Genomic DNA, 14838 nt, shown 5'->3' with positions numbered 1-14838 from the left:
ATCTAGGGTGACTAGATGTCCTGTTTTTAAAGGGACAGTCCCATATTTAAGCCCTCCTGCAGGAGTCCCAGTTTTTTTTCTTAAAAACGGGCACACTGTCCCGTATTTTCTGTCTCCCACTCTCCCCATCAGTACTGGTAGGTCCTGCTGCTGGGAAGATCCCTGCTTGCCAGCCGCCCTCCCACCAGTGGTGAAAGTGGGGGTCTAGTGGCTGACAATGGAGTTGGGTGTGCAAGGCTGATGGTGGGGTGAAGATGCAGCACACGGGGCTGGCCGCTCCCCACTATGGTCTATCAGCACAGCCCCCACTGCATGCCACCTCTCAGCCAGTAGGACCGTGCCCGCCTCCCCGCATCCTGTTTCCAGCCGGCACTGGCTGCGCCCTGCGAGCTGTAGTGGCTGGTGAGTGTGGGGAGGCGCCATGCAGCAGCCAGTTATATATCACCTCTGCTGCCCACCCATCAGCCCTTTACATGCTCCACCTCTCAATGTCCTCTCCCTGCTTTGCTTCTTCACTGCTCCCTTCCCCCCAAATCTGCTGCTCCTCCATATCCCCACCAGCAGGACATAGCCTGCTCCCAATGCTGTGTGGGGAACTAGCCCCTGGTTGGACTCCTCAGCTCACCAACAGCCTTGCCCGCAGACTCCTTCCTTCCTCCACTGCCTCTGGCTGGGCTAGCACCCTGGGAAAGCCCAAGATCCTCCAGCCCGGGGGCACTGGCCTGGAGGAGCCAAGCCCAGCATGTGCACAGCGCTGGCATGGGAAAGCCTCTCTGCCCCTCAGCTAAGTTATGGAGTGGCAGGGGAATGGAGGGGAAGCGATTTCCAGCCTGTTCAAGCCCCAGACTTACAGTCTCCACAGCAGCCTCTCCACTCCCTACCCCTCCGCTCTGAGTCCTGCCGCCAGGGAGCGTGGGGCTTCTCTGTCCCCTAGGCACCCTCCCCTGCTGAGCCACCCTCTGGCTGGACTGAAGCCCCTGCAGTCAGATTTCCTAGGCCCTGGTGCACATGCCTTCTTAGAGCTTAACCTCTTCCTGCCCATGCTGTAGCCAGGGTGGGGGCACAGGAGGCAGCTGGGTTATGTTGGTGGCCAGCAGCAGCCTGGAGATGCTGCCTTTCGATAGTGTGCGGGCAGGAATGGACAAGCTGCTTCCAGTCACAGACGAGAAGAAGAAGAGAAGAGAAGGTTACTCACCTTCTGTAGTAACTGACATTCTTTGAGATGAGTGTCCCTATGGGTGCTCCATCGAAGTGCATCCCAACACCTTCGATCGGAGATTTTTGCAGCAGTTCCCATACAGGTCACGCATGCACAGTGCCTGCCTCGTGCGCTGTCAGTGTTTGAACAGCACGTGCACAGCCCGGACTCCTCAGTTCCTTCTCTACAATGGAGCCTGCTCCAAACTCCGAGGTAGAGGGGAGGAGGTGGGTAGTGGAGCACCTACAGGGACACAGCTCGAAGAATGTCAGTTACTGCACAAGGTGGGTAACCACCTCTTCTCCTTCGAGAGATGTCCCTGTGTGTGCTCCACTCCAGATGACTGAAAAGCAGTATCTCTTAGAATGGTCAGGATTTTGGATCTGGTAAGAAAGCTGTTAAGACAGCTTGACCCAGTCGGGTGTCGATGATGGACCCTGAGAGTGTAAAGTTTAGTAAACATAAGGTCTGACGCCCAAGTGGCCACCATGCATATGTCGGAAAGCGGGACGTTGCAGAAAAATGCTACGGAAGTGGACACGGGTCTCGTAGAGTGTGCCTTGATTGCCACAGGAGGTTGGACTCGTTTCAACTGGTAACAAACTTATGCAGTCTGATATCCATTTGGATAGTCTCTGGGTGGAGATCCCTTTGCCCTGAGATCATTGAGTGATAGCTATAAAGAGCCTAAGGATCTGTCTAAATGGCTTCGTTCTGTCAAGATAGAAGGATAACGCTCTAAGAATGCCAAGCGTGTGCATTGCTTCCTCAAATGCATTAGCATGGGGTTTTGGGAAGAATGTTGGAAGGTGAATAGGTTCATTTAGGTGAAGGGACGAATGCACCTTAGGAAGGAATTTAGGATGTATACGAAATGTAACTGTCTCTGAAGAAGGCAGTATACGGCGGTTCGGCCATCAGCACTCCAAGTTCCCCCATAGAGCTGGTGGATGTAATTGCTACTCACTCAGTTTTCATGGATAGGTGTAAAAGGGAGTAGGTAGCCAAGGGTTCAAAGGTTGTATATCAAAGCTGTGAGGGCCAGGTGTAGGTCCCATGGCTCAGCCGGTGGTCTTATATCTAGGTAGAACATTTGGATACCTTTGAGGAATCTTTTGGCGACAGGATGGGCAAAAAAACAGTAGCATTATCTACCTTGTGGTGGAATGTTGTGATTGCCTCTAGGTGAACCTTTACTGAGCTCAGAGAAAGCCCAGCTACCTCGAGTTCTAGAAGGTAGTTTAGAATCAGTGGAAGAGGGGCGGAAGCCAGAGGGGTGTATCTGGCAGAACACCAAGTGCTGAACCTTTTCCATTTCTGCAGATAGGTAGTGAGCGTGGAGTGTATCCTGCTGTGTAATAAAACTGCCTGGACTTGTACTGAGCATGCTAGTTCCTCATTGGAGAGCCACTGAGTAGCCATGCTTTGAGGTGGAGCATCGCTATATTGGGGTGATATAACTGGCCCCTGTGTTGTGATAGTAGGTTGGGAAGTGGGGGAAGTGAGATCGGGACAAAGAGGTACCATGGTTGCCTGGGCCACGTCGGAGCAATTAGAATGGCCTGGGACCTGTCTGTCCTTATTTTCTGTACCACTCTGTTCAGCAGAGGTATTGGTGGGAATGCATACAGCAGAGTGTCGTGCCAAGTGATCATGAATGCATATTCCAGAGAATGCTTTCCCAGACCTGCTCTGGAACAGAATGTTGGACATTTTTTGTTGATTGTAGTTGTGAAGAGATCCAGCCCTAGCTCTGGAAAATGTTGTGTAGAATGGTGTCGTTTAGCTCCCAGTCATGATGGAGGGGGAAGGATCGACTGAGCTCATCCACTGTGGTGTTTGGAGAACCTGGGGAGATGTGAGGCTGAGATGTGAATATTGTGTTGGAGGCACCAATTCCAAAGTTTTATAGCCTCGGTTGCACAGGGACTGGGATTGAGCTCCCCCTTGTCTGTTTATGTAAAACATACATGAGATGTCATCGGTCATGACTCTGATCATGTGGTTCTTGATGAGGGGAAGAAAATGGAGGCAGGCATTGCGGACAGCTCAGAGCTCTAGGAGGTCTATATGAAGCATGGTTTCTGTAGAAAACCAGAGACCCTGAGTCGGCGTGAGATGGTCCAGGTGTGCTCCACAGCCGGTGAGGGATGCATCCGTCATGATGATAATGGAGGGAGGATCCTGCCGGAAGGGGACCCCAAAACACAGGTTGAGAAAAAGGGTCCACCATATGAGCGAATCTTTGACTTTTGAGGGCATAGTTAGCAGTCTGCTTAGTCTATGCATGTTGGGTTTGTAGACTGGCTAACCAGCCAGTCCTGTAGGCATCGCACACAGGCGTGCGTTTATGACGATTAATGTGCATGCGGCCATGTGGCCTAACAGTTCTAGGCAGTCTCGAGCGGTGACCTGTGGGCTTCTCTGTATGCTCACAATTAGGTTACTCAGTGTGTGAAATCTGTCCTTTGGAAGTGATGCGAGAGCTGTGGTGGAATCGAGGTGGGCTCCTATGAAGTCTAGTTGCTGGGTAGAATGTAAAGTAGATTTATTTATGTTTATTTGCAGGCCAAGGCTGTGGACGCAATGTGTGGTCCCTCGAATGGCTTCTGACCAGGTATGAGACTTCAGGAGACAGTCATCCAGGTAAGGAAAAATAATGATTCCCTTTTTTCTGAGGTTGCTAGAATTTTGGAAAAAACTCAGGGAGCAGTTGAAAGGCCAAAGGGCAAAACCCTGTACGGGTAATGATCCACGCCCAACACAAATCTGAGAAAGAGTCTGTGGGCATGGTGTACAGTGACATGAAAATATACATCCTGCAGGTCGAGGGCTGAAAACCAATGTCCTGTCTCCAATGCCAGAATGACTGTTGACAGTATAACCATCCTGAGTTTTTGTTTCTTGACAAACCTGTTTAGTTATTGAAGATCAAGAATAGGTCGCCATCCCCCCACTTTTATTTTCGGTCAAGAAATAGCGGGAATAAAATCCCTTCCCCTGGTGTTGAGCGGGTACCTTCTCCACTGCTCCTAGTTATAGAAGATGGTACACCCCTTGACAGAACAAGTGTTCATGAAAGGGGTCCCTGAAGAGGGACGGGGAGGGAGGGCATGATATAGCCCGATCGGATGATTTCTAGGACCCATTTGCCTGTAGTGATAGCTTCCCAGTTGGTGAGAAATGGGAGCAGATGGTGTCCAAAAGGATGGATGGTTGCAGTAGGCGCTGGAGTGCGTGGGAGGTCTTCTATACCCTTGACCAAGGCTTCAAATCTGCTTGTTCGGTGGAGGGGGTTGAGATGCCGTGGATGGTGGGGGGCGTCATTGTTGGGTTCTTCGTTTTTGCTGCAAATAGCTCCTCGCCATCGAAAGGAAGATCTTTGACAGTGTTCTGTATCTCCCGTGGGAAGGAGGAGCAGCTGAACCACAAGGCTCACCGCATGACAGTGGCTGTGCTGTTGGTCTGGCGGCTGTGTCAGCAGCATCAACGGTGGCCTGAAGAGCCGTATGGGATATCATCTGTCCCTCAGAGACCATGGCTTTAAATTGTTGCTGCTTGCTCTCAGGAATGTCATTAATAAATTCCATGAATTTAGCATAGTTCCTGTGGTCATACTTTGCTAATAGAGCCTTATAATTTGCCACCCTAAATTGTAAGGTGGAAGATGAATACACTTCACGGCCAAATAAGTCCATCCTCTTGCTATCCTTATCAGATGGGGTAGACCAGAAATATTGCTGTTTATTTTTCTAGTTGGCCGCCTCAACCACCAACGAATTGGGCAACAGGTGTGTAAAGAGAAACACAGAACCTTTGGAGGGGATGTACTATTTGCAGTCTGCTCTCCTGCGGGTTGGGGATATAGTGGCCGGGGTCTGCCATATGGTTTTAGCTGGTTCCATGATGGCCCCAATGATCGGCAATGCTATTTTGGAAGAGGCGGTGAGTTGTAAAATGTCAGTAAGCTCATATTGGTGTTCAGACACTTCCTCAAGATTAATCTTGAGCTGATCGGCAACTCTTTTAAACAAGTCCTGGAAGTGTATGAAATTGTCAGCTGTTGGTGGCAAAGGCATAATAGCCTCCTCGGGCAAGATAGATGAGTGTTTATTAGTTGGAGAGGTGTCAGGCGCAACGTCCTCTGCTGGTGAAGCTGTTGGTTCGTCGTGTAGCTCAGCATCGTTGTTTGTGGTTGGGGGAGGAGATCTATGATCCTCTCTGCGTGAGGTAGGACGAGTGCTAGAATGTCTGTTATAAGATTCCCAGGGATTCCAGCATGGCCATTGGCCGGGGAAGGGTATGGGTAGTCCCATTCAAGGGTGGCCATACCAGGGTGGGAATTCCCTGGTATATGAGGAGTGGGATCGAAGATGTCCTCCAGTCACAGATGTCTTAACAGGGGAAGAAGAGCGTGGAGAAAAAACGCCATCAACATCCTCCTCCTCCTCAGTCAAGAGGTGTGAAGGAGCAGGGGCTAACTGTAAGTAAGGTGCTGATGGTTCCGGTGAGAAATCAGTGCCTAGTAGAGGAGACTCTGGGGTGGGAGAGATAGCCAGGTCTCTATGGTGGAGAAACTGGACCAGTGTGGCGGCTGACAGTGCTGAATGGTGAAGTGCCGTGTATCAAGAATGGGCCGATGCAGGAGGCAGAGTCTGTACTGGCCGTGCTCTGTGCTGTGCTGATATAGCTGCCTGAGCTATATATAATGCTGAGCCAGTGCCGATGGTGTAGGCGCTACAGACCCAGGGGTCAGCATTGAGAAATATGGCACAGGCAGCATGAGGGGTCGGAGCTTAAATCGGTGCCAAATTTGGATCCATCAGCGCTGCAGCAGTAGTTCATGGCATCAGTGTCGTTACATTAGTCGGTACTGGGTTCTTGTCAGTGACCGACGGTGCCACACTGGAAGCGGGCAACTCAAAGCCTTGAGCCTCGGCACCGGAGCATGTGGCCATCGATGGACAGTTGGTGCCGGAAGTGCCTGGAGAAGTGTACGTGCTGAGCCATGGAGCGGCCAGCACTGACGGAGCTGAAGTCGTCAACCACTGCTTGGAAGATTGTGCTCCCTGAGAGGGAAGGAAGCTAGTCATTTCTTTGCCATTTTTTTAAATCCTTTGAGGATGTCGGTGGTGAATTTTGTTGGGAGGAAGACTGCTGGCCCAGGACTTTTCCAGGAGGATGAGCTTCAGTCTGAGGTCACTGTCCTTCCGAGTCCGGGCTTTAAGTTTACTATAGAGTACGCATTTTGGGGGTATATGAGATTCCCCCAAACATAGTATGCACTGAGAATGGCCATCAGAGTTGGGGATGGTGTCTCTGCATGTTATACATCTCTTGAAGCCTGGAGAACCAGGTATACTGGGAGTCACGAACTCTGAGGTAAAGACTTTTTTTTTTTTTAAATAGGAGATAAGTAATAACTAAAACTTATCTAAATAAGTAACAAAAAATTAATTAACTACTTGAACTGTATCTAAATAAAGGCTATGAAGAGTGAAACTAGTGGGACTGCTAAACTCTGTCTCTGGCAGTGGATGGTAGAGAAGGAACTGAGGAGTCCGGGCCGTGCACACGCTGTTCAAGCACTGACAGCGTGTAAGACAGGCACCACGTGTGCATGGACTGTATGGGAACTGCTGCGAAAATCTCTGATCAAAGGCACAGGGACGCACCTTGACCTGAAGTGGAGCACCCACAGGGACTACTCTTGAAGGAGAAGAGATAAGCTCAGCGAAGACACAGGCCAGGTCATCTCTTCCCCCTCATCCTCCCCTGCAACTGGAAGCAGCTCCCATCCCTTCCCTCCCACACAGTGCCAAAAGGCAGCTGCTGTCCACATTCTGGTGTGAAGCCTGGCAGAAATCTGGGGAAGGGAGGGCATGTGACCCTGAATGTGCTTCCCCCCCTTCCCCCAATGTATTGCCTTGGGAAGACACGGTTCCAGGTACCATGAGAGGCGGGTCTGTCCCAAGGGCCCAGCCAAGCATGGAGGGCAGAGAGCGCCGGGCAAGGATGGTTGGGTCAGTAGGTCACCCCTCCCTGTCTGGGGGGTAGGGAGAGGGTCATGTGTCACCCTTCCCTGTATGAACCCTAAAGCCTTAAAGATAAGAAGGTAAATAAAAAGAATCCAGCTGCACAATATTTCTTTTTAATGGAGGCTCAGTCAGCTTGATGTTAATTTGAATATTGTACAACAGACCGTTGTACAGCATAGTTCTGATTGATTGCCATTGAACTCGCTTGAATGAGTAATTTTACCAGATGCCCCGTATTCAGGGAAATATGGTCACCCTAAAGTTACCCCAATTTAAACTCCCTCCAGACTTTCTTCTCACTTCTGAGTCTGGTCCATTGTAGGTTTATTTTTAATTCTCACTCAATACTTTTTATCTTTGCATAAATGAGATTTGTTCCACTGAATAGTGGGCTCAGAAGTGGCAAAGAAAACACATGGCTAGTAGAAGAAGCCCTGTGCATATTGAGAGCCTGCTTATAGACAGCAATTCTGCTCTCACTGGGAGTTTTATTTTACCATAATGGGAGTAGGAGAATAATTGCACACCTGCATTTTTGGAAACTTTTCAGTGATTTCCCTCTGTACAGTAAACACTCTGAAAGTTCCCAGCGAGGCCTGGATTGCCTTTTTCTATTCCAGCTCGATCTCTCAGATTGACCACCAGCACCCTGAAATGGATAGCTGAGGGCAGATTTGCAATTTAGTTGCCAGCATCAGAAAGATTCACTTTCATTTAGTTTAACCTCCCATCATGAGCTACAGGACAGAATTTTCTAAAGGACTCAGCATCCATAATCAGCCAGATTTCCTCCCCTTCCCACACAAGAGTTTGTCTCCCATTTAAGCACCAACAGGAATTGCCAGTTTTTCCAAAAGAGCTCAGCATGTTGGAAGTCATTTGGCCATAAGTGTCTCAATGGGAGCTGCTGGGTGCTGAGGTCTTTTGAAAATAATAGGCTTGGAGTTTTATGTTTTTAAAAATATAGCAGAAGAGAGATAAGGGGGAGATTTTTGCCCCCATTTTAGTCTACAAAATATTTTAAAGGGAATCTGAAAAAAACTTATTCTTACAGTCACTATGAATTACATCATCCCTATTCAATTCCAAAATCTGAACAGAAAAAATATGAAAGATTTATGTAGTGGGAATTAGTATAGATGTGCTTGCTGCAACAGAGCAGCCCCTTATAATACAAGGCCACCCAAATAATGACATCAGAACTGCAGCCAGTCAATGTTTCTAAGCTTTTAACATCATTCAAAAACAGAATCAGTAGCAAAAGGGGAAGGGTGTACCATCCAGTAACGAAAGCAGTAAGTAGCATAATGTGAACAAACAGCAGAGAGACACCATGACATCCGAAAGGCAACTGTTTTCTTTGTACTACATCTGTAAATATTGAAAACTGGTGGTCTGTAGGAGCTGCTGCCATTTTGTCAGGCATAGTTGATGCAGCATGTGACAGAGACAATACTAACTATGTATTATCTCATGAACACTTAGCTTTTGTTCTTCCTTGTTTTGTTATTTCCCTTAATCTAAAATAAAATTCTAATACAAAATTTAGACTGCAATAATATGGTTACCCGTGTTTATGAAAAAACCTCACAGTAACAATAGAACCATTTTCCCCATAGTTCATGAAATACACATGTAGGAAGCATCTGACTCCTTTTGTTTCTATGACTGAATTCTAAAGGCATTAGGATCAGATGCCTCTTTGCAGTTAAATAAGTAATAATAATAATTTTGTAGCCTTGACATACTTTCCAATTATCCCTGTTGGAAGCAGTGATATCAGGAATAAATTACCAAATATTCCACCGAGTTTGAAACAGAAGATATGAAATTTTCAGAATAGCAAACAAATGCCCGTTTTTCACATAAGTAGACTTGAAAGCATGCCCACAAAGTCACTTAGACATGTCAGTTAAGAAATAAGTAGAGGGAGGCCCATCCATAATTAACTTCCTTTTTAGGATAATTTTGGACTTGACTCTGTGCCTGAATCAAATCTAAGCAGTATGATTTTGAAATCTGTGCGTCAGATTTTCAAGGACAATTTATGGGTCAACTAAAAACAGCTCCTGTGACTAAATAAGAAATATTATGAAAGTATGATTTTTAAAGAGATGGAATACTCCTCTATTTTCTGCTAGAAAATGGTTAATTGTGTCTTTGAGACATATTCAGAACACTACCATAATTCTGAAACATGGAACATACACACTTAAAGAGAATACAGACCACAGGGAAAAGGGGGAGAAATCTTTAAAGTTTGTGTGATGTCTTCCATGCTGCCAAGAGACAGAATGAAGGACTCTGTTACCCTCCCATTTCATAGCTGGTAATTGCTTTAGGACAGCAACACTGTAACTTTCAAGACAGTATCAAATTTTACTCCTAGAACTGTAGGGACATTTTCATGCCAACTGTACACAAAACTGAAAAAATTAAGCTCATCACTATTTTTGCTATAGGGCAATAAAAATTCACTTTCCACTTTAATTACGTATTTTGTGCCATTATCACCATGAGCCATTCACTTCCTGAAACTATAATACAGGACGTACATCAAAGCAGAATTGGCAGTGGTGGAGAATTGAAGGTCAAATATGAAATACAGATTGGTTTCCATCTGAATGTTACCACCCTGGTGAGCTCAGCTCATTGTCACAACAAAAGTGAGAACTTAGCTGGGGAAAGGGAAACCAGGAGAACTATTTAGTAAAACTCACTTATGCCTTGCTGCTTAGAGTATTTGTAGTATGATACACATGCTCTCGGTTTGATTTTCATTTGTATATTTGTGTTATAAAAGATGGCCATAGATTCTATTACCCTTGGGCGCAATCCTTCCCTTTACAAATGTTTATATCAGGGAAATGACTACTTCTCTTACAAACTGCAGTTCTAAAATCCAAAGGACTGATGATGTGGGCTCATGGGTGCTAAATAGAATTTCATGCTTGTTATATTCCAATAGCACTTTACATCTATTTTTAATTAGTCATCTTATTATCCTTTCAATGCTGTACTGTATTAACCTTCTCCCTTTATAAGTGGTAACTATTATTTTTATTTACAGATTTGACCAAAACCTTTGCTTAGAGACTAGACTGGGATCTCTGCTGTCATTTTCACCTGCTGCTTTACTTTCACAGCACTGCAAAATGAGCAGTAATCAATGTTCACCTCTTAGCTCTGTTTGTATATTGTTTGGCAGAAATTCATCTAATTTTGCAAGCTTTTGCCTCTGGATTAAAATGCAAAAGTTTCCAAAGATCTGATCCTGCAAACACCTATGGGAAACTACCCACGAGTTAAGTGTTTTCAGGGCGAAAACCTATAAATGTAACTGAGATCTCTTTCTCCCACCCTGGAAAAAAATCTGCACTTTTGCATTGCTCTGCTTACCAGTGTAATGCTATTTTTTAAAATTGATTTAATGAAGTCTTATTTATATGATTATCAATAGTTATAACAAGGATTATAACAATGGAAAAAAAATCAGATATGTCTCTATTAATATTAAAAGGACACTGTCAGGTTGATTTAAACCCGTAGTTTGGGTTATGAAAGAAGGCTTTAACCTAACACCAATAAGGAACATTTCCAAGATGTTTTTGTTCAAATTCTAGCAATAGGTTGTTTGTTTTCCCTAGGATGTAAATATTTCCTCCCTGCAGTTTTTGCAATCCAAAACACTGCAGCCTTCTCCTAGGCCATGAGAGCTAGGGAGTGAAATTGATGAGAAACAAAAGAGAAACTGACTTGTCTATTTTCATTGCCTAAACAAAATTTAATGAAAAAATATACCAACCAACAGTATTAATAGCAAAAGAGTAAATTAGGTTCAATATTTCTTTCAGCTTTAATTATCTATGGTGCTGTTAATAACACAAATTGCTTCTTAAAATGTATGTTTTTTTAACCTGACCGTGTCCCTTAAATATGCTCCATTTATGTCATAAACCCTGCAATTATGTGTGTATGTGAATATGTGAAATCTAGTCATAGGTGTGTACAAGCCCCTTCTAAGTGGCTAAAAGCCCCAGCAGTGATAATACTCACGTTGGCATTGCCCCCATGACTGACGGGCCCAGCCCCAGCAGCAATCAATTCTACTTCCAAACCGACACAATCCCATAGAGGAGACTATTTGTCTGGGCCACCTACACAAGATAGTTAAAAAAAACAAAAACAAAAACACCCTTATCTACAATTCATAAATCTTTTTTAAAGAACGTCCATGCTACTTTTTAAAATAAGTATCTTTCTGGTTAACATAAATATTTATAATATCTGCTTTAATATTAGTCTGTAGTATTTCTGTCCTAGTGTAGAACTCTGACAGTGTGTGTGTGTGGGCGGGGGGGGGGGAGGTGTTAACCAAAGAGACATTTTAAAACCAGAAATAGCAGCACCTAATATACTTTGTAGCATGCTCACTGCTGCCACTCACAGGATGGTCATAAGCAATATTAGATATCTGAATTTTACAACATTTATAAGTAATAAACTGTCATCAACAGTGTTTCAACTTGATTTCACAAATCTGAACTCATGGCTAAGTTTAAAACCTGTCCTAGAAATCAAACATTAAAACAAGTTTCTGTCTTGCAAACAGGCAATAATGGGAAAAGGGGAGTTTAATTTTTTTTTTTTTTTTGGTCTCATCCCTGTGAAATGAAATCGGTTACATTTGGAGTCTTAAATATTCAGAAAGCAATGTCATAAAATTATTACATTTTAACAACAATGTAAAACAAAGCAAGAAAAAACTATTTGAACAAATAATAAAAATAAATATTTGGTATGTGCATGTTAATTGATTTCCATGTACAGTAAAGCAAAGTTAATGTTTTCATTTGAAAACCTATTCAGTCTTTCATTATACATGAACCACTCCCATATTTGTGTTTAAATATTTCACCAAATTTGACACAGTTTAACAATATTGATTACACACATTCCTGTACCTCAACACTTATTTTCACATTTCATTTATCTAGATTCATGTTTAAACTTGAGTTGCTATTTTTTTTCAGTATATTATTTAAATGGCTCTTGGCACTACTTAGGTTTGTATGTTATATGAAGCATTTTTAAAAATCTTGCGGTATATGTCCATAAGCACTTGTGTATAATTTTTAATAATAATCATAATAATTTATTTGATGATTTAATAATAATCATCAGGAACAATACTTAATTTATAGGCACATATATATACAAAATGTGTGTGTGTGTGTATACACACACTTTGTATAAATAAAATTTGTATACTTTAGATGCCATGAAAGACTGCCTACCAAGCCCCATACCTCTTCAAATTGCTTTATGCCAGGTGATACGCAAGAGGGTGCATTACTTCTCACTAGCCTCAGCTAGTTCACCTCTGTCAACAAAGTCCTGAGAAGCAAGAAACCAATTCAGTCTTCCCAGTTCATTCATTTCAAGACCACAGTAAGCTTTACAACAGCCAGGTGTGCTTTTTTTTTTGGCTTGGGGAGTGGGGAAGAAGAGTGGAGAAGAGAGAATGTAGAGAGGATTCCACTGGAGGCTAAAACCTCAAGGCTTCACTTGTTTTTGACCCTAGCTTGAACTCCAATCTCCAGAAGTGAGAATGCTTTGCATCAGTCAGACTTTCTACATACATTTTTAATGATCCTCTAAAGCAGGGGTCGGCAACCTTTCAGAAGTGGTGTGCCGAGTCTTCATTTATTCACTTTAATTTAAGATTTCGTGTGCCAGTAATACATTTTAATGTTTTTAGAAGGTCTCTTTCTATAAGTCTATACTATATAACTAAACTATTGTTGTATGTAAAGTAAATAAGGTTTTTAAAACGCTTAAGAAGCTTCATTTAAAATTAAATTAAAATGCAGAGCCCCCCAGAGCGGTGGCCAGGACCTGGGCAGTGTGAGGTGCCACTGAAAATCAGCTCGCATGCCATAGGTTCCCTGCTTTAAAGGATCAAATCATCCAGGACTTGTTGTGATGAATTATACATAGATAATACACAGGTTGGAATTTTCAGCTGTACTGATGTAGCCCGTAGGAGTATCAGCTGCATAATAAAGTTAAAAGAACTCTGGAGTTGTTCAAACCTGTCATAGCATGCATATCTCACATCTCTTTACAGCTGAGATATGTTCATGTAAGACACTATATTATGTGTAGCTTTTCAGAATTATTTTAACACACTAATATATATGAGTGCGAAAGGGAGATATGCACAGGGGGAGGGAGACTCATGAAGGTTAAATCTGGGGTGGCCACAAATTTTTTTTAGTGGTGGAAAAAAAACAAATAAGATGCTAAGTCTCATCCCTCCACCGCACATGTAAACACAGTTTATTCAGTTCTTCACTTTTGTCCATCATAGATGTCTCTTTAGAAAAAATAAAATCCTGCCATTAGGTAAGTCGAAGTTTCAAAAGAGGACAATCAATTGCGGCTGCTCAGTCATTCCCTAAACTGAAGATACAAACAATGAGACCAACTTGTTTATGACCTGACAATCAGCGTTGAGTTTTCCTTAGTTCCTTTTCTTAGCTTCCCACCACGAGGGGAAAAAATAGGTTTAGATCGCTACACTGAAAACTTCGGACTATATTTAGATGCCAAGTCTTCAGGACTGGCTCTGCCAGAAAGGGTCGGAGAGAGCTGAATGGCTGGTGTCTCTTGAGCTTCACAGGTGCCTCTATCAACTCCACGACACAACTCAAATCCCCTCGCTTCAAGCGCCTGCACGCTGTCAGCCCTGGACCTTGCTCTCTCCCCCACGAGCCCCTTCCGCGCCTGAGAGCTCGGGGGGTGCGAGGGGGGGGGTTGCAGGTGCTTTTCGTTACATTTTGCTCTAAGCAAAACCCCCAGGGAAAGCGACTACACTTCTATGTTCTGCTGCCTCTCCCCACAGACCTGCCTCCCCCGGGAGCCACTGGCCAGGGCAGTGCTGGCGAGGGGCTCTCTCCCCCCGCCTTACCTTCCGTCAAACTCCGCCGCAGCCTCCAGGTGAAGCCAGGCCACCGCGAGTAACCTCAGGAAGAACAAATCCATGTTTGGAGGGAGCAAAAAAAAATAAAAAAATAAAATAAAAAGTCTAGGGGCCCCGGCGGCGGCGGCGGCGTGAGGAGGGATGCAGGGCACCGCAGCTGCTCGCCGCTCCGCTCCCAGGCACTCGCAGCGCCGCCCCCCGCCCCGCCGCGCCGCCCCCCGCCCCGCGCCGAAAGCTGAACTGCGGGGGCCTCCGGCGGCTGCTAATCCTGGCTGCTGTGGGAGCCGCCCGGCCGCGGCAGCCGCGAGCCCCTCGCGCTCCCTCCCAGCGCGCGGGGGGTGCAGCGGGGGCGAGGCGGCGCCGCCCGCCGCCAGCAGGGGCGCCGGGGAAGCGAAGGGAGCGGAGCGGCGTCGAGCAAACTCCCCGAGCTCCAGCGAGCCCCTGCGCTCGGGCAACCAGAAAGCGGCGCGCTCCCCGCCGGGGGCATAGCACGGCACGGCTCTCGGGGCTCCGTCAGGACCAGCCCCTGGCCAAAGGGGCCGGTTTCACAACACGCCGCCGCCGCCCCTGCCTCGCACTCCGCATCTTCGGTGCACCTGGCAGCGAATAAAGCGACG

The 14838-nt window shown here is 45.4% G+C and overlaps 1 protein-coding gene across 3 annotated transcripts in view; it reads right to left on the bottom strand.

Annotated features, from left to right (window-relative positions):
* The window catches only part of NPNT (nephronectin), a 93839-nt gene extending 79446 nt beyond the window's left edge, over positions 1-14393 (bottom strand). The window contains exons 1-2 of one of the 3 annotated variants that reach the window (XM_084625930.1): positions 14210-14393; positions 11293-11393 (exon numbers count right to left, since the gene is read on the bottom strand). In XM_084625930.1, coding sequence (XP_084482056.1) covers positions 11293-11393; positions 14210-14283 — 175 coding nt within the window. In that variant the 5' untranslated portion in view covers positions 14284-14393. The remainder of the gene's footprint in view (positions 1-11292; positions 11394-14209) is intronic. The other 2 variants (XM_084625928.1, XM_084625929.1) reach the window with 2 other exon arrangements.
* Between the last annotated feature and the right edge of the window lie 445 nt (positions 14394-14838).

The sequence above is a fragment of the Lepidochelys olivacea genome (assembly GCF_965140295.1).
Source record: "Lepidochelys olivacea isolate rLepOli2 genome assembly, chromosome: 4".
NCBI classification, from domain to species: Eukaryota; Metazoa; Chordata; order Testudines; family Cheloniidae; genus Lepidochelys; species Lepidochelys olivacea.
This window is presented reverse-complemented; position numbering and strand designations above follow the sequence as displayed.